The following is an 18,748-nucleotide window of genomic DNA, read 5'->3' as shown; positions in this document are numbered from 1 at the left end:
CCTGGAAGTGACATTCTTTTGGCCAAAGTCATGTTCACAGCTAACTTCAAAGGAGCAGAAGGGAGAAATAAACCAGCAACACTGGTGAACAGCCGTGTGTGCTAATTACTAGTAGGACTAGCCTGGTCATGTCCTGTGGAGTTTGACTTTATAAGACCTCTTACAGAGGTTGTGGCAAGTTAATAGAATCTGAAAAGTGATCTGTTTTATAGAAGACAGCCCTCCACCTCCGTGCTGAGCCGGAGCACACAGCTCCCAGAGCTGGCCCTGCCAGGTCCTCCCTTACCCATCAGGAGCTTGCACATCCCCCTTGCTTTGGCCGGAAGCCTGGAGCCTCTGGCAAAGGCTTTTTTCTGTAGCTCCTCTGGCAAAGCTTAGCGCAGCTGTTAGGGAAGGCTGGGACTAAGTAGCCCAGGATCAAAGATTCTGTGGGAGGTCTACGCGCTGGCTGCAAAATGGGGACGAGGGGCTTTTATCTGTGTGTGCGCTACTCTGATACTCAGGAGAATTCTGGTGCCACCCTGAAGGCCTGCAGTTCCAGGAAAGCCTTTCCTCTGAGTTCAATCACTGAGTGGCAGTGGCAGTTCACCCCAGGAAGACACAGGTACCCAAGGAACCATCGTAAGCACGCAAACAAATCTATCATGGAAACAGCTGGAAGAGGCAAAGGAAGAGTTTCAGTGTTTTATTATGAATAGGTTGTTTTAAAGTTCTATATTGCATTTTCAAAGTAAGGCAACACTGCACAGCTTCAGATCCCATCACAAAGGATGAAAAACACTGTTTCTAACCTCCTGGCTAACTCTCAGCAAGGCTGAACGCTTAACAGGGTGAGAGGTCAATCCATTTGGCCCTTCCCTGATGGCCCAATTGTCGTCTGGGGTCCTCCAGCAGGAAGTGTGTCATCTGAGGTTTCGACTGGGTAGGGCTGCCGATCTTCCATGTACTTCCTTCCTTCCGGAGGACCGACGGTGCGGTTTCGTTGCGCTGGTGAGGGGCCTCTACCCAGGCGTGTGGAGCAGAGCGCCTTGCAGGGGCCCTCGGGGTCACAGGCTCCGGAGTGGAGCCCGTGGTCGTGGTCTGTGAGGCTGGGACGCTCCTCTACTCATTGATCTCCTCTTCGTCGTCTTCGAAGGCTTCTTCTCCGTCGTTGGCCGTGGCGTCCTGGTACTGCTGGTACTCGGACACCAGGTCGTTCATGTTGCTCTCGGCCTCGGTGAACTCCATCTCGTCCATGCCCTCGCCCGTGAACCAGTGCAGGAAGGCCTTGCGCCGGAACATGGCGGAGAACTGCTCCGAGATGCGCTTGAACAGCTCCTGGATGGCCGTGCTGTTGCCGATGAAGGTGGCGGCCATCTTGAGGCCGCGCGGCGGGATGTCGCACACGGCCACCTTCACGTTGTTGGGGATCCACTCGACGAAGTAGCTGCTGTTCTTGTTCTGGATGGCCAGCATCTGCTCGTCCACCTCCTTCATGGACATGGGGCCGCGGAAGACGGCGGCCACCGTGAGGTAGCGGCCGTGGCGCGGGTCGCACGCGGCCATCATGTTCTTGGCGTCGAACATCTGCTGCGTGAGCTCGGGCACCGTGAGCGCGCGGTACTGCTGGCTGCCGCGGGCCGTGAGCGGCGCGAAGCCCGGCATGAAGAAGTGCAGGCGCGGGAAGGGCACCATGTTGACGGCCAGCTTGCGCAGGTCGGCGTTGAGCTGGCCCGGGAAGCGCAGCGACGTGGTGACGCCGCTCATGGTGGCCGACACCAGGTGGTTGAGGTCGCCGTAGGTGGGCGTGGTCAGCTTCAGGGTGCGGAAGCAGATGTCGTACAGGGCCTCGTTGTCGATGCAGTAGGTCTCGTCCGTGTTCTCCACCAGCTGGTGCACCGACAGCGTGGCGTTGTAGGGCTCCACCACCGTGTCCGACACCTTGGGCGACGGCATCACGCTGAAGGTGTTCATGATGCGGTCGGGGTACTCCTCGCGGATCTTGCTGATGAGCAGCGTGCCCATGCCCGAGCCCGTGCCGCCGCCCAGCGAGTGCGTCAGCTGGAAGCCCTGCAGGCAGTCGCAGTGCTCACACTCCTTCCGCACCACGTCCAGCACCGCGTCCACCAGCTCGGCGCCCTCCGTGTAGTGGCCCTTGGCCCAGTTGTTGCCTGCGCCCGTTTGTCCTGCGACAAAGCACACGACAGTGAGGCCTCGGTGGGTCGGCCCCGGGGGCGGAGCTCACCGCTATTCATGCTTTCGCTTATTTATCCGACGCGGAAGAGAGACCACAAGCAGGGGGAGACGCAGGCTCGCCACGCGGCAGCACCCGCTGAGCAGCCCGACCCCAGGACCCTGCGGGATCCGGGCCTGAGCTAAGGCGGGCGCTTAACCGGCCCAGCCACCCAGGCCCCTCTGTTGTTTATACTTTTACGATGGTGATGGAAAAAAACACATCTTTCAGCCCCAAACTCAATTCCGTGGAAGGCAGCACCGGAAACCACCTCAGTTGGCTCATTCTTCCCTTCTGGGTCTGGGAGAAATCAAAAGGTTTTGCCACCCGGACGTCCCAAGTGTTGCCTTTTACTTAAGGCACTTTTTTTTTTTTAAATTTTTATTTATTTATGATAGTCACACACACAGAGGCAGAGACACAGGCAGAGGGAGAAGCAGGCTCCATGCACCGGGAGCCCGACGTGGGATTCGATCCCGGGTCTCCAGGATCGCGCCCTGGGCCAAAGGCGGGCGCCAAACCGCTGCGCCACCCAGGGACCCCTTAAGGCACTTTTCTTAATCCAATATACTTGGAAAGAGTTGGGAAATGGAAATATTAATTCCAATGCAACTTTGCCAATATGATTTTTAAAAATGTTTTTGCCAATACGATTTTTTAATTAAATGTTTTGAATATATTTTTACTGGAAAGAATTTTTAGGATGAAGCTCAGCTTATCCGGGTTATAAAAAATACAAGCCATATACTCTAGTTGGCAAAGGCAGTCCTAATTATCAGAGAAGTCCTCTGAACTGAACTTACATTCCGTCAGAAAAACATGAGTTTTTCAATCCAAATCAATAGGTTAATACACATTTCAAGGATTATTAAAAAAAACAAAACACTGAGAACTAAATTCTAGAGCACAGTGTAGGGTAAATTATGAAAAGCAGTCAGGTCAATGCTCAGGGCTGACCTCCTCAAGCTTATGATGAACCTTCATCTTCCCCCACCTCTATGCCTGGCTTTGCCCCTCTGATGGCGAGAGGTAATATTTCTATTTAATAATAAACTATAAAGACAAGGCACTGCTGTTTCTCATTTTTTAAACTGGTATCAAGGCAATGTACTATATAGCCAAAATTATAAGTTATTTAAGAAGGAAGATGATTAAAAGGCATTGTGTTTATTTAGTAAATAGGGTATATCAAATCTAGTTTTAAAAAGAATGTATAGGGGCCCCTGGGAGGCTCAGTGGGTTAAGCATCTGTCTTCAGCTCAGGTCATGATCCCAGGATCAATGGATCGAGCCCCACATTGGGCTCCTTCCTTGGTGGGGAGCCTGTTTCTCCCTCTGCCTCTGCCTCTGCCTGCCACTCCTCCTGCTTATGCTTGCACTCTCTTCTTCTGTCAAATAAAACCTTTTTAAAAAATTCCTTTAAAATTTTTTTAAAAATAAAAAGAATGTACAAATAATTTAAAAATAAATTTGTTAGCATCCCTATCACACACTTTCCCTATGTATTGAATCAAAAGGACCAGGATGCACCACAGGAGCCAGCAGGTGATCTGACTGTGTCAAGTGGATATAAAAAATGAAAGGAAAAAAAAAAAAAAATGAAAGGAAGCAGAGATGCCAGGCTGGTTTGTCCTTCTGCTCAGAGCTAGGACAGTGCTGCAATCATACTGTATGGACCTCTCTCCACTCATTCCAAAGATGTTCACTCGATTTTTGTCTATACCCAGCTGGTGGCAACAACCCACAATCACCATCCAGAACCCAGCTTCTCTGCTCTAGGCAGGCAGGTCCATACCTGCCACCGGGCACACCAGTGGGAAGCTGAGCCAGAGAGCAGTGACCCCATCAGGCTGCCTTCCGGGAGTGGCCCAGTGCTACATCAGGGAAGACAAGCGGATGGGGGCCCTCTGACTGAGGTCTGGTGCTGGGCCCCCACATTTTGCCATGGACTGTGGGTGTGGCCTTACAGGGGCCTACTTTGGAGGAATGGGTCTTATCTCAAAGTCGCTTGAGTCTTCCACAGCATTTATCCGTGCTAAACACTGTGGGTGTTAGGTGGAAGTCTGTAAAACAGGAAAAATAACCAAAATCCTGTGATTCCTCAGTAAGTTTAAAATATATTGAGGGATCCCTGGGTGGCGCAGCGGTTTGGCGCCTGCCTTTGCCCCAGGGCGCGATCCCGGATCGGGCTCCCGGTGCATGGAGCCTGCTTCTCCCTCTGCCTGTGTCTCTGCCTCTCTCTCTCTCTCTCTCTGTGTGTGTGTGTGTGTGTGTGTGACTATCATAAACAAAAAAATAAAAATAAATAAATAAAAATAAATAAATAAAATATATTGACTCCTAGCAACTCATATCACATACAAAGGGATAACCTCCTTAAATATCTAAAGAAGTCCTACAAATCAGTAAGGAAAACAGTAACTTTTAGGAGAATGAGCAAAGGATATAAACACTCCACAGGGAAGGAAATTCAAATAACTTCAATATTTGATGCATTCCTTACAAGAGAAATGCACATCAAAACAAGGAGATTCAATTTCTCCCGTGAAACCGACAGAGCTCCGAAAGCTGGCGAACACCGCTGGCTGGGGCTGGGGAGGCCCCTCCATCCATGGGGCTGCGGGGGTGCACGGCAGGGACTAGCCTCTGTGGAGAACAACTTGGCAGATCAAAATCCGTTCCCTTAGGCTCAGCAATCTTACTTGTACAAATTTGCTGAGACAGGTCTATGGGCACGTGTGGAAAGTGACGTATCCTTTGAGACCCATATGTGCTGAGACTGAGGAGAAGTTTGTAATAATAGTGAAGAAAAAAGGAAACAGTCTAAATGTCTTTCAACAGAGGACTGGTTAAATCAATGCTTGTTTCTATCAAAGGAACAAGAGCAGCCATCAGCCCTAGTACTGGGATGGCAAGATTTTCAAAGTATATTGCTAAGGGAGGGACCCAAAATACTAAATGGTGTATGTTGTTGGCTGTGATCGTATGTGTGTCACAGAATGAGCACGGGAATCCCACAATGCCACCTCTGGGGGGGGGTCTTGGCGGCCACCAACTTGGGGTTGGAATGAGACCAACTTTTCACTGTAGACCCTTTTGCTCCGTTTGAGTCCTGGGCCAAGTACATGTTTTACTAGCTAGCAAACTGAATATTTTAAACTTTTATTAAAAGATTTAAAATGCATTTAAGAGGGACCCCTGGGTGGCTCAGTGGTTGAGCGTCTGCCTTTGGCTCAGGGCATGATCCCGGAGTCCCAGGATCGAGTCCCACATCAGGCTCCCTCTGTGGAGCCTGCTTCTCCCTCTGCCTGTGTCTCTGCCCCTCTCTCTGTGTCTCTCATGAATAAATAAATAAAATCTTAAAAAAAAAATAAAACGCATTTAAGAAATAAACTTGAGAAATACACAGTAAACTAATAATCGTGGTTGGCTCTGAAGGATGGGATAAGAGGATAGTTAAGTTACAACATTACATATTAACATGTCTCTTGATAATCAAGAGAAAATTAAAATATGAAAACATGCCTTTAAGGGAAGTTTTAAAAATCTCAGTAAATGGAGGCATTACTACATGAGGACACTCACTCAGCAGCAAGGCACTGACTGTCACAGGGGGTGTCCCAGTTATGTTGATGAACTTTTCAAGAAGCTGCAAAATGGTATGTGTAGCATGATCCCATTTTCTGAAAAACCAAGTCAACTGCTAGTTGGGGGGTGGTGGGGGGACATACGCACAAGTGCATGTGTCCATAGGAAAAGGCCAGGCACCATGTACAGCACCAGGTATCCCCAGGGAATCAAATCTCACAGTCATCTGTATAAGGGGTGAGGAGGTTCCATTTTGATACTACAGACTTGTGTATTTGAAGAAAACGTGCAAACAGTTTTAACTTCATGATGAAAACATTAAACACATTTAAATATTAAATATTAAAGAGTGACATGTCCAGGAGGGCAGACTGCTCATGGGAATAAGACACAGCTGGCCCCTTGCTCCTTGGTCTTAGCCTTACGTCACAAGGGAGCTCAACCTCTCACTCTGGTTGTCCTTGCCCCACCTGCTCAGAGGCACCTAGTCGATGGGCCTGGCAGCCCCGGGGCTCCTCGAGGGCCCAGGCTGGGCAGGAAGCAAGCCCCTCCGTGCTTGCAGCCACCCCAAGGGCACTGGCCCCTTAGCCTTCTCTGAGGCCATCTCCTGGTCTAGGAGGTGACTGTGCCCCCTGACCAACAGAGGGTCTCTTTGGTCCCGCCCTGAGGACTCACAGATGGCCACTGTCCCTCCTATCCCTCGCTGGCTCCTGTCCACACCTCCCCACCAATCCAGCAGGCTGCAGCCCGGCCAGGTGCACCAGGAGGACAAGGTGCAGGGCTAGCCCACTCGTGGAGCTGGGACAGGACGAGCACACCTTCCCAGAGGAAGGTAGGCGAGGGCAATTGTCAGAAAGGCTAAGGAGGTGGCCCGGGTGGCTCAGTGGTTTAGCGCCGCCTTCGGCCCAGGGCATGATCCTGGAGTCCCGGGATTGAGTCCCATGTCGGGCTCCCTGCACGGAGCCTGCTTCTCCCTCTGCCTGTGTCTCTGCCTCTGGGTTTCCCATGAATAAATAAAATCTTTTTTTTTTTTAAAAAGAAAGAGGTCAAGAGATGATTTCATTAAAACGGAGCAGGAAACAGCAAGTGACAACAGGTAGGGAGCTTCAGGCGGGCCTGCAGCCACAGCAAGGGAAGCTCGAGGAGCTCGATTCTTCCTTCAGCTCACACGGCTGCCTCAGCTTCCTTAGTATTTACAGCATGAGTAGCCATGAGATGTCCTCTGCTCTCGACAAAAGGAAGAAGCTAGTGACTTCTGAAAATATTTTGCCACTGTCTCATAGCAACAGATGTTCCCAGTTAAATATTTGGGGGTCATAAGTTGAACATGTTCTGTAATGAGCTGTTGTGACAGTAATCGGCGGCTCGGGCCCGAAGAACACAAGGCTGCAATCTCAAGCTTCGGCAGGCAGGTTGCAACAGGTCCCCAGGGCTTTCTCAGAGGCCACCCTCTGGCTTACCTCTTGCTCACACTGGGTGACCATTAAGTACTCCCTGACCCCCTCTAGCCCCAAATCTGGAAGGGAAAGTTACATGTGCAGAAAGAGGCTTTCTGGTGCCCCATTTTCTTTTTTTTTTTCTTTTTTTTTTTTAAATTTTTATTTATTTATGATAGTCACAGAGAGAGAGAGAGGCAGAGACACAGGCAGAGGGAGAAGCAGGCTCCATGCACCGGGAGCCCAATGTGGGATTCGATCCCGGGTCTCCAGGATCGCGCCCTGGGCCAAAGGCAGGTGCCAAACCGCTGCACCACCCAGGGATCCCATGGTGCCCCATTTTCTCCTGTAAAACTCACTCCCACTGTCTCTGCAATACAACAAACAATTTGTTAAGAAAAAAGTTGTTTTTAAGGTATATTCATGTTCAAAACTTAAGCACAGATAACTTTCACTTTTAAAATTATACATTAGTTCAAGTCAGTGTTTTTTTAAAAACTACTTCAAGGGATGCCTGGGTGGCTCAGCGGTTGAGCGTCTGCCTTCGGCTCAAGGCATGATCCTAGAGTCCCAGGATCAAGTCCCACAGTGGGCTTCCTGCATGGAGCCTGCTTCTTCCTCAGCCTGTGTCTCTGCCACTCTCTCTCTCTCTCTCTCTGTCTCTCATGAATAAATAAAATCTCTAAAAACAAAACCAAACCACTTCAAACCACACCTAGTGATAGAATGACACTGGTTCGCTGTAATTGACCAACTCTGAAACAGTGAGCTCTGAAGCTACTGGGGGATGGACAATCTCCTAGACAATGCTGCCTCTTTCATTAAATGGAGAATAACTTAAAAACAACTGTCTCCTCAAACAATATACTCTGTTTATATATTCTGGATACCTCTCCATTCCCTATAACAAGCATGCTATTATTTTAACAAAATAAGCCCATTCAAACAATTTACAGTTCTTAATTAAAAATAATGTTGGCCTAGCACATGAGAAAATGCTCCGCATCACTTGCCATCAGGGAAATACAAATCAAAGCCACAATGAGATATCACCTCACACCAGTGAGAATGGGGAAAATTAACAAGACAGGAAACATCAACTGTTGGAGAGGATGTGGAGAAAGGGGAACCCTCCTGCACTGTTGGTGGGGATGTGAACTGGTGCAGCCACTCTGGAAAACTGTGTGGAGGTTCCTCAAAGAGTTAAAAATAGACCTGCCCTACGACCCAGCAATTACACTGTTGGGGATTTACCCCAAAGATTCAGATGCAATGAAACGCCGGGACACCTGCACCCCGATGTTTCTAGCAGCGATGTCCACAATAGCCAAACTGTGTGGAAGGAGCCTCGGTGTCCATCGAAAGAGGAATGGATAAAGAAGACGTGGTCTATATGTACAATGGAATATTAGCCATGAGAAAGGATGCATACCTACCATTTGCTTCAACGTGGATGGAACTGGAGGGTATATAATTATTACTTCACTGGAGAGAGTGAGGTAAGTCAATTGGAGGACAAACATTATATAGTTTCACTTGTATGAGGAATATAAGAAACAGTGAAAGGGATTATAAGGGAAACGAGGGGACCTGAATGGGAAAAATAGAGATGGTGACAAACCACGAGAGACTCCTAACTCTGGGAAACGAACAAAGGGTTGAGGAAGGGGAGAAGGGTAGGGGGTTGAGGTAACTGGGTGATGAGCACAGAAGGGGCACTTGATGGGATGAGTAATGGGTGTTGCACTATATGTTGGCAAATCAAGCTTCAATAAAAACAAATAAAAAATAAAAATCCTGTTGGCTTTACATTAAATTTTTTTTTTTTATTGCAAGTAGGCTCCACACCCAACACCAGGCTTGAACTCATGACCCTGAGATCAAAAGTCACATACTCTACCTACTGAGCCAGCCCAGCACCCCAGTTATTGGCTTGAAAAATTACTTTAAAGCTATTTCACATCAGTACAATCTGCTAAAATTTTAAAATATTCTGAATCAAAAAATGATGCATGTTCTAACAAAGAAGCAAAGATACAAGAAAGAATCCTGGAGACAGTTTAAATGCCAATGTCATTTCTAACATTCTTGAAGGTTTACAAGGAGAGTGGATTAGATAATTAAATGGTCTATGTGAATTTGTTCTTCAACTATTTTGTCCCACTTACAGACAGCTAGAAAGATGAGAAAGATCTTTCTTAGGCTCTCTCAGTTTTTAGTTCAAATAAATTCAACCAAAGAAGACTTCCACCATCACTGAAGTTGCTGCCATGAGAAACTAGCTTAGTACGTCAGAAGTTTGATCCAGTTTCATGAAGTCTCTTTTTGTTCCATGTATATTTTTTTGTTTCAGAAAGCCTCTTTAAAACCTTAACAGGTCTTGGCTTCACAGGAGTGATGGCTGAGGGGACGCCTGACCCTGAGCAGACATATGGGCTGGATGAGAGACAAGGAAGGCGGGGAAGGCACATGGCCTCCAAGGTCCTATCAGAAACCTCTTCTAGAAAGCGCCAACAAGAGCCATCACCTCATCAATGCCGACACTTCTCGTGACTGACTTAACCGCATGTGAAAGGCTTTGAAACATGCTTAATATCTACACACCTACCACCCATTTTAAGAAATAAAACATAACAAAGTTCCATGAAGCCCAATGTAACAAGAATGAGTTTGAATATCTTAAATTTAAACAATGTACTATTAGATAATGCTTTTCTACTTTTTCTTAAGAAGGGGAGCACCCGGGTGGCTCAGTAGTGGAGCCTCTGCCTCCAGCTCATGTTGTGACCACCGGGTCCTGGGATCGAGTCCCGCTCCCCGCAGGGAGCCTGCTTCTCCCTCTGCCTGTGTCTCTGCCTCTCTCTGTCTCTCATGAGTAAATAAATAAAATCTTTTTTAAAAAAAGGCAAAAAAGGTTGTGTGTGTGTTTCAGCTAACAGCCCCTTCCTGTGGGAACACGGTTCACTGAGTTGTATTTTGTATTTAATATTGGGTCTTTAGGTTTCTCTATGTGTAAGTCCTGTTTATGGGAGTACAAGTTTCTTTTTTCTTATATTGACAACTTATATAGTTTATACGGACTTGCCAAGTTCTTTTTCCATTTCCTGTAAAGTGTTTCTTAAAGCATTGTTAGTTATATTGCTCAGAGTCCCTCAGTTGATACGTTTCTTTAAAAGTTAAATTTCAGGCAAAAGCAGAGCAAAAGCTGCATTCTCAAACACTGCTGGTGGCATTAACCCAGTTGAAAGACTAAAGCAAAATGTATAATGGGCTTAAATATGTTCACAGGCTCTAACTTAGTAATTTTACTCTTGAGGATCTATTCTGTTGACAGAGTTAGAAACACAGATCAGTTTATATGAACCAAGATGCAAACATCTAGATTCCATATTACTATATTCTTTCTTTTTTCTTTTTTAATTAAGTAAGCTCTACACCCAGCCTAGGGCTTGAACTCATCACGCTGAGATCAAGTCTCATGCTGGGCAGCCCAGGTGGCTCAGCGGTTTAGCACTGCCTTCAGCCCAGGGCATGACCCTGGAGACCCGGGATCGAGTCCCACATCAGGCTCCCTGCGAGGAGCCTGCTTCTCCCTCTGCCTGTGTCTCTGCCTCTCTCTCTGTCTCTCATGAATAAATAAATAAAATCTTAAAAAAAAAAAAAAGTCTCATGCTCCGCCGAATGAGCCAACCAGGCACCCCTATATTCTGATTTTTCTTTCTTAGAGCAAAACTTGGTAAGAAACCACTCCCTGATTATTGTCCATTATGAAATAAATAATTACACATTATGCAACTATTAAAATCAGAGATTTTAAAAACTTAAACTTTTAGAAACATGAAACATGGCTTAAATATAATATCAGTGGGGGAAAAGATCCAAGGGATACAGTGTTTACAAATAATGAAAATCAGCAAACAGGAAGAAAAGGTAAAACTATACCTCAATGCCAATGACCATTATACAATGATGGTCATATAGAATAAATTTTTTTACTCTAGTTCTTAATTTTTAATAATGCAGTTCTATATTAGCTTTTGTTGAAAAAAAAACAGTAGAAATTAAGATAAATAAATACAAATAATGTAGAACAAAGTGGGCTCTCCTTTTTATGATGATGACCACTGTGTCCTGGGCTTCCTTTTTTGAATTTAGTTGCCAGAAACCCAGAGCTTAAATGAATTCACAGCTGCAACTGAAATAACTCTCTCAGCTCACTGGGTGTTTTAGACGGCCACGTCTATGGCTGTCTTTACATTGTCTTATGTCCTACCTAGGAGCAGGAAAGCCAGGCATTTTACATAAATAAAGCTTTACCATATTTTTATATATTCAAACTCAACAACTCATGCATCCACTTCTAATGTGCACCTGCCCCAAGAAGGCCACCTCGTAGGAGCCGGCTTTCTGGGAGGGCCCTGCATGGACAGAGGGGGACAGCCCAGGTTTCCACTGTATATGCCCCCCTCCTCGTCCTCGTCCTTGTGAATCTCCTAGCATGTACTGCGTATCAAACAAGAAGTACAGCTGACCCTTGAACCACATGGGCTTAAATTGCACGGGGCTGCTTAAGCAGATTTGTTTGATAAATAATCACAGTTCCGTAAATGTATTTTCTCTTTCTTATGATTTTCTTAATAATACCTTCTTTTCTCCAGCTGACTTTATTGTAAGAATATGGGATACACACATGTAACCCTCACACTAGGTGTTGATCTACTGTTTATGTTGTCAGTAAGAGTAGGCTATTAGTAGCTGGGTTTGGGGGAGGCAAAAATTAGAAGTAAACGTTTGTGCAGGGGGTTGGCACCCCTCCACTTAGCCCTGTGTTGTTCAGGGCTCAACTGTATACTTTGCTTAATGATGAAATCTATTAATTTTGTGAGTTTCCTGAGACTGAGGTAGATTCAAGAAACCTTAGCAATCCTCTCAGACTCTTACCAAAAATCACTTAAGCTTTCAAGGGAAGAGACCAAGCAGATTTCTGTGTGGAAGTGACTTTTGTGCACGTGGACGAGACAGGCTATCGCTTCACTTGGATCCTTACAGAGCCTGGATGTGTGGGGGCCCTTCATCCCTCACACTAGCGGCTGAAGGAGCCCCAAGAAGGAAACTGGTAGCACCAGAGGCGCCAGAGGCTGAAAACAGCTGCCAGGTCCCCCTCTCCCTGTTCAGTGCTCTCTTATTGGGTACCCTAACTCAGTGACCCAGCGCAAGAGCCCCATAGCTGCTAGTGATCTATACCCACGCAGTGAGAGAAAGTTCAAGATGGCACTGATCTGTGTCAGGAAGCAGAGGGGGGTGCCTGGGGGGCACCTGGCAGACGGTGGAGTGTCTGCCTTCAGCTCAGGTCATGGTCCCAGGGTCCTGGGATGGAGCCTGATATGGGGGGGGGGGCCTGCTCAGCGGGGAGCCTGCTTCTCCCCTTCTCTGCCTCTTCCCCTGCTTCTGCTCTCACAGGCATGTTCTCTCTCTCTCTCTCAAATAAATAAATAAATAAATAATCTTAAAAAAAAAAAAGGAGGATGGGGGGAGTTGTCCTTTTTTCCTTTTGGGCATACGGGTACTAAGGTTCTCCCAGTTGAGTCTCTATCACAGGTGCTGAGAAAGCAGTCCCCTGAACTGTCAGAGACCCATCCAGCTGGTGGTAAGGGCAAGGGGGCAGAGGCCGGCAAAGAGGTTCAGCTCTTCTAGAAACCAATACGCAATGTCCCTAATGCATGTGCCAGCATTTCTTCGGGACAAATTCCTTGAACAGAAACTGTTGAATCAAAATTCTTGATTTGCTGAATCCATTAAGTTGTTCTCTGACAATGCTTAAAGCTTACTCTCCCGAACAACCACACCAATACTAGCAGTTAGTTTTTAAAGTACCACCCAGTCTGCTGGGAGATGAGCATCTTGTTTTAATGACTCCTCCTCATTCTCAGTTACTAGAAAATTTTGTCCCTAGGTATTTATAACTTTTGCTGCTATTGTGAATAGGATATTTTCCCATTATGTTTTATAACTGATTATTGCCTTTAAGGAGATCAGTTTGTCTCAGGGCGCCTGGGAGTTTACCAATTTCAGCACTGAGAGGGTAGTGTCCTGAGAAAAACCCCAATTCCAGGCAGATCAGGACAGCTGGTCACCCCACAGTAATAACATCTGAGTCTTTATCTTGTGTCTGGCTGCCTCACTGAGGTCTTAAAAAGTGCCAATAACTATTCATTGGATAGCCTATCTGGAAAATCCAAGAGAATCATTCCACCTTCAAATAATAATTTTGTCTTTTCCTTTAAATGATCTGTATCTCTTTTCTTTCTCTGGTCTTTGTGCACTGGCTAGAAACTTCAAAACATGGAATACAATAGAAAAATAGAAGAAGACACAATAGACATCTTTTTCTCATTTGTGACTTTGCTGGGAATACTTCTAATGCTTCACTGGTGAGTGTGACATTGCTATGGATTTGGTAGATAATTCTTAAATAGAGGGAGTATCTTTCTCCTTCCAGCTTGCATGTAAAGGTTTTTGTCCTCTACAAGTCAGGGGCCTATCCTGAATTTTATCAAATATTTTTGGGCACCTATGAAGATGTTGTCTCTCTTAACCTATTAGCTGACTTCTCAATGTTGAACCATCCTTGCATTCCTATGATGTTGCTAATATTTATCAAGCACTTACTGTGTAGGAGATACCCTAGATACATAGGGTTTAAGTAGCAGAGGATTATCTGTTACCCTCCATGAAATCATCCCCATCTGGTGCCTTCTGAGGAAGGGATTGGAAAGTAGATCTTTGATAAATGTGGGGATCCCTGGGTGGCTTAGCGGTTTGGCCCAGAGCGCGATCCTGGAGTCCCGGGATCAAGTCCCGTGTTGGGTTCCCGGCATGGAGCCTGCTTCTCCCTCTGCCTGTGTCTGCCTCTCTCTCTCTCTTTATGTCTATCATCAATCAATCAATCAATCTTAAAAAAAAAAAGATCTTTGATAAATGTAATTTCTATACCACCATTAACTTTAAGCCATGAATCAGCCTTAAGGGTCTCTCATTTCCTTGTAAGACATTTTGCCTTTTATGGGCACCAAAACTGTGTTTGTTGTTGATTGAGGTACTTCTGTTGCCAAGTGGTATTGTTCTCTCTAGGCACAGTTCTTATTCAATTACACTGGTAATTTTTCAGAAAGAACATGAGTGAATGTGTGGTTTCCAACATTAAAATATGATTGTCGATGGAACACTTTCCCGTCTGCCACACATCCTGTAGGTTTCATCTTGGCTCTTAGGGTAGAAGTGGTTATGAACGGCCATGTGTTTGTGTAGTGCCTTTGCACTTTCTCTCTTTATCCCTGTCATTCCATACAGTACCTCTACTGAGGCCTGGAGGAACTGTCCCACATGTTCCATGAGGTACCTACCGCTGGCCACATTTAATTATTGAGCACTCAAAATGTAGCTAGTGCAACTGAGGAAGTGAATTGATTCTATGTAATTTTTATTATCTTTAAACAGCCACATGTGGGCAGCAGGGTAGAGAAGGGTCTTTGCTTGGGGCCAAATACAGCCCAATCTTTGAACTAGTTCTTATCAGAAGCTCTGCCTGTCCTGCTGGTTGTGTTGTTGTCAGAGTGACAGGGAAGGGGATGATACCCAAAGGATTCGTGAATGTTCATCTTGCTGAGTCACCTTTATAACAGGTCACTGCCAGATTCTGCTACAGAGTCATCAGTTTGTGTACCAATGAAATCTTTCAGGATTCAGCTTTTCTTGCACAGTTTGAATTTTTCTCCTTTAAGTATTTTTTCAAGTAACATTGACTCTAAAAACCATGGCTACAGGGTGACAGAAGCTTGTAGTACTAATGGTGCCACTTCGTTTAATGTTACATAATTTTCTTTGGGAGTGTGCAGAGGGACAGGTGCTTGACCATGTCTTGTGTAGAAGGGAGGGAAGGAATTGCCCAATTCTAACAAAAATTCATATGGTGCCAGCCTTTAAGAAGGAAGCAGAGTAACTGTCTATAGGTCATGAAAGAGAAATATAGGTATAAACACACTGCAGTTAAAAGATGAGCAAAATAGGGGGCAGCCCCGGTGGCATAGTGGTTTGGCGCCGCCTGCAGACCAGGTGTGATCCTGGAGACCGGGGATCGAGTCCCACATCAGGCTCCTTGCATGGAGCCTGCTTCTCCCTCTGCCTGTTTCTCTGCCTCTCTCTCTCTCTCTCTCTCTCTCTCTGTGTTTCTCATGAATAAATAGAAAAAAAAGATGAGCAAAATAGGAACCAAAACAAATGATTATCATGTTATGATCATTTATAAGGGGAAGAAAAAAGTTCATGTCTAAAATATTTGTTAAATCAGTAACTATCAATATAAACATTTCATTTGGAGACACAGAGATTGCTTTCCTAAAGAAAAGCTAAGAATTAAAAATATTGTAATGTAATGACACTGGGAGCTGCTGATTTCCATTCTAAGCTTTTCTTTGTCTTTCAGTCTCACCCATAAATTAGTTTGATGCTTAAAAAAAAAAAATAAAAAGAAAGCAGGAAAGATGGAACCCACCGAAGATGAAGTTGTCAGGCCGGAAAAGCTGCCCAAAAGGCCCAGACCGCACACTGTCCATGGTCCCAGGCTCCAAGTCCACCAGGGCAGCCCTGGGCACGTATTTCTGAGCTGGAAGAGAACAAAGCCCACCCACAAGGGTCACTTTCTGGTTTCCAGAGTGATGCACTGCCGCACAGCAAGTCCCCCCAGTGGAGCTTCCCGGATGGTACAAAGCAAAGTTTTTTCAGAGACAGACCTGGCTTTCTAAGAATCAGAGAGCCTTAGCACAGGGAGGAGCCTGTGGGAACACAACCCCACCTTAAATTGCCCCAGCGAGGAAACCAGCCCAAGTGTGAATGGGCAGGGGAAGTTCCAGGGATAAGCAGGATGAGAAATCAGGTCTCCTGACTTCCTGCCTCCTGTATTTTCCACTTCACCCTGACACCTCTTTCCTGTTGGAAACTGTACTTTTTCAGCCCCATGGAAATAAACTATCTGTTGCAGCAAATTGCCGTGTTGCTCTGACATTCTTTGCACTTTGGGGCACCTCCTTCGTGCACACACGTGAATCCAAGCTATCGTCGTAGCACCTAGTTATAGGTATGATCCCATGGGCTGTTCTGGGACACACTTTCATTTACAAATGAGTGTAGTGTAGCCTTTTTGCTAGCAAGCACATTTTGATGCCTACTGGCCATGGCTAATGAGCTTGTACATAGGATTTGCCCCTACAACTCCTGCTACGCACACACCCAGACTGAAGAAAGGACATAAACAAGCAAGACCTAAGGGTTAACAGGAGGCAAAATGTATAACTAAAATTTTCTTTAGTGCTACGTAGAAATTTCATATTCTATGCCCTGCTGATCCAGACCTTTTCTTAGAGCTGCTGAACGAATAAAACCCAGTGCTTTCCGTATCCTGCTCTTCACAGCTTTCGAGCAAACAGCAAGTGACTCCAAAAACCAGAGTAATTCTGGGGACATGTGTTGTGTATGCGGAAAGGTAGCATCTGTCATTTTCTGGATGTTCTTTGAGAGTCTTAATTTTTGGTTGTTTTATGAAGGGCACTTATCACATTTATAATAAAAATTCTAACAAATAATGTATACATCTAGCCACAATAACAGGACAGATGTCCAGGGCGGTGGTGATATTATTCCCAAACTTGGATAAGCCACAGCCCGGAATTTTTACTGAACTCCACCAATTATCCAGAGTTGTCTGTAGTTTCAGCTTCCTGAGAGCACAACATGTTTTTGGAGGTTGGTAAAAAAAAAAAAAAAATCAGAGAAATCATTTAACGGGGCGCTTTTCAGATTTTTAGCCAAGCAACCCCATTAAGAGATACATTTTAAACCGAGAAACAAAGCAAAGCAAAAAGTCAGGCGTGACCCAGTAAGTAATTTCACAACACTAACGGGTTGTCTAGTTCAAGAGTTCAGGCCCTGTGATAGGCCAAATTCGACTGTTTGAAACAAACTGACGGCGGATTTCCCGCCCCGGGGGAGGTGAGGAAGGAGTCAGTCGGGCATCCTGCCGTGTCCCGGGACCATTTTTCAAGGACAAACTGCCCTCGCGGGAGGGCGGCATCCTGAGCACCAGCCTCGGGTCGGTCGAAGGCCCGGGAATCCCGGGTCCCGGAGCGGGGAGGCCGGGGTCGCAGAGGAAGAGGGCCAGGTCCAGGCGGGGGCGGCCGGGGGCGGGCCGGGGGTGGGCGTGGTCCCGCGGCAGGAAGGCCGGGCCGGGAGAGGGGCGGCCGGGGTCCCGGAGGGGGGAGGCCGGGGTCCCGGAGGGGGAAGGCCGGGGTCCGAGAGGGGGGAGGCCGGGGTCCCGGAGGTGGAGGCCGGGGTCCCGGAGGGGGGAGGCCGGGGTCCCGGAGGGGGGAGGCCGGGGTCCCGGAGGGGGGAGGCCGGGGTTCCGGAGGGGGAGGCCGGGGTCCAAGACGGGGGAGGCCGGGGTCCCGGAGGGGGAGGCCGGGGTCCCGGAGGGGGGAGGCCGGGGTCCCGGAGGGGGAGGCCGGGGTCCTGGCGGCGGTGGCCGAGGTCCGGGCGGGGGTGGCCAGGGTCCCAGAGGGGGGCGGCCAGGATCTGAGGGCGGGGGGGGGGGCGACGGTTTTGGAGGGGGGCGGCGGGGTCCGACGGGGAAGGGCGGGGTCCCGACCGCGCTACTCACAGGATGACTCATTGTAGTAGACGTTGATTCTCTCCAGCTGCAGCGCCGAGTCGCCCACGTAGCCTCCGGCTGGGTCGATACCGTGTTCATCGCTGATCACTTCCCAAAACTTGGGAAGAGGGAGGCGGGGGGACAGCAGGTCAGAACGCGGGGCCTGGGGCGTCGTTCGCCGCGACTCCCGCCAGGGCTGGCCCGGGGGGCGGGGTGCGCGGGGCTCGGCGGCCGAATTCCAGGCGCGCCCGCCCCCCCGCCCCCGCCCCCGCCCCGCGGCCGCTCCCAGCCCGGGTGAGGATCGGGGATGGCGCCCGGGGACCCCCGCGGCCGCGCCTCTCCTCGGGCGCCTTCCGGGGCCGCGCAGGGCCGGCCTGGGCTCGGAGGACCCGCGCGCAGGGAGCGCGCACCGAGGGGCGAGCCCCGACGCCCCGGGCTGCCGGCTGCCCACCCGCAGGGAGCCCGGTGCCCGCCCACCTTGGTGCCGATCTGGTTCCCGCACTGGCCCGCCTGGATGTGCACGATCTCCCTCATGGCGGGCGCCGGCTCTGCGCTCGGGGCTCTGGCTCTTCGGACCCGGGCGGCGACTGCGGGCCCCGGCGCGCTCCCCGGGACTCGACCCTCCGCCCGCTCCCTCCCCCGTCCCGCCGGCCCCGACCAATGGCCGCGGGCCTCGCCCTCCCCGCACCGCCCCCTCCGCCCGCCGCGCCCCCGCCCCGGCCTCCCGCCCCCGCCCGCACCCCCGCCCCCGCCCCCTCGGCTCCGGCCCCTGGGCCATCCTCCCCGGGCGTCTTCGACGCGGCGCTGCCCCCG

At 48.4% G+C, this 18,748-nt stretch overlaps 1 protein-coding gene and 1 long non-coding RNA gene across 3 annotated transcripts; one reads left to right on the top strand and one right to left on the bottom strand.

Moving 5' to 3' along the window:
* Positions 1-669: 669 nt before the first annotated feature.
* TUBB6 (tubulin beta 6 class V) lies at positions 670-18,574 on the bottom strand. Its single transcript, XM_038543910.1, has 4 exons — positions 18,413-18,574; positions 17,945-18,053; positions 15,788-15,898; positions 670-2,165 (listed from the first exon to the last, which is right to left on the bottom strand). Exons 1-4 carry the CDS (start codon positions 18,467-18,469, stop codon positions 1,102-1,104), a joined length of 1,341 nt encoding a protein of 446 aa, XP_038399838.1. The 5' UTR covers positions 18,470-18,574; the 3' UTR covers positions 670-1,101.
* Positions 12,733-15,757, top strand: LOC111096834. Of its 2 annotated transcripts, XR_005362714.1 has the most exons (3): positions 12,733-13,189; positions 13,567-13,667; positions 15,719-15,757. It is a non-coding gene; the product is annotated as an uncharacterized LOC111096834 (long non-coding RNA). The 2 variants fall into 2 exon arrangements; XR_005362713.1 differs by having other exon boundaries at positions 12,733-13,667.
* Positions 18,575-18,748: the final 174 nt, after the last annotated feature.

The sequence above is a fragment of the Canis lupus genome, chromosome 7, assembly GCF_011100685.1.
Source record: "Canis lupus familiaris isolate Mischka breed German Shepherd chromosome 7, alternate assembly UU_Cfam_GSD_1.0, whole genome shotgun sequence".
NCBI classification, from domain to species: domain Eukaryota; kingdom Metazoa; phylum Chordata; class Mammalia; order Carnivora; family Canidae; genus Canis; species Canis lupus.
The sequence above is the reverse complement of the archived record's forward strand: the minus strand, read 5'-3'. Positions and strand labels throughout refer to the sequence as shown.

Excerpts from the sequence above, each read along its gene's own strand:
- TUBB6 (XM_038543910.1), bottom strand. The coding sequence starts at position 18,469 with ATGAGGGAGATCGTGCACATCCAGGCGGGCCAGTGCGGGAACCAGATC. Across the intron at positions 18,054-18,412 it reads GGAACCAGATCGGCACCAAG|TTTTGGGAAGTGATCAGCGA; the intron begins GTGGGCGGGCAC and ends CCTCTTCCCAAG. Across the intron at positions 2,166-15,787 it reads GCCTGACAACTTCATCTTCG|GACAAACGGGCGCAGGCAAC; the intron begins GTGGGTTCCATC and ends GCTTTGTCGCAG.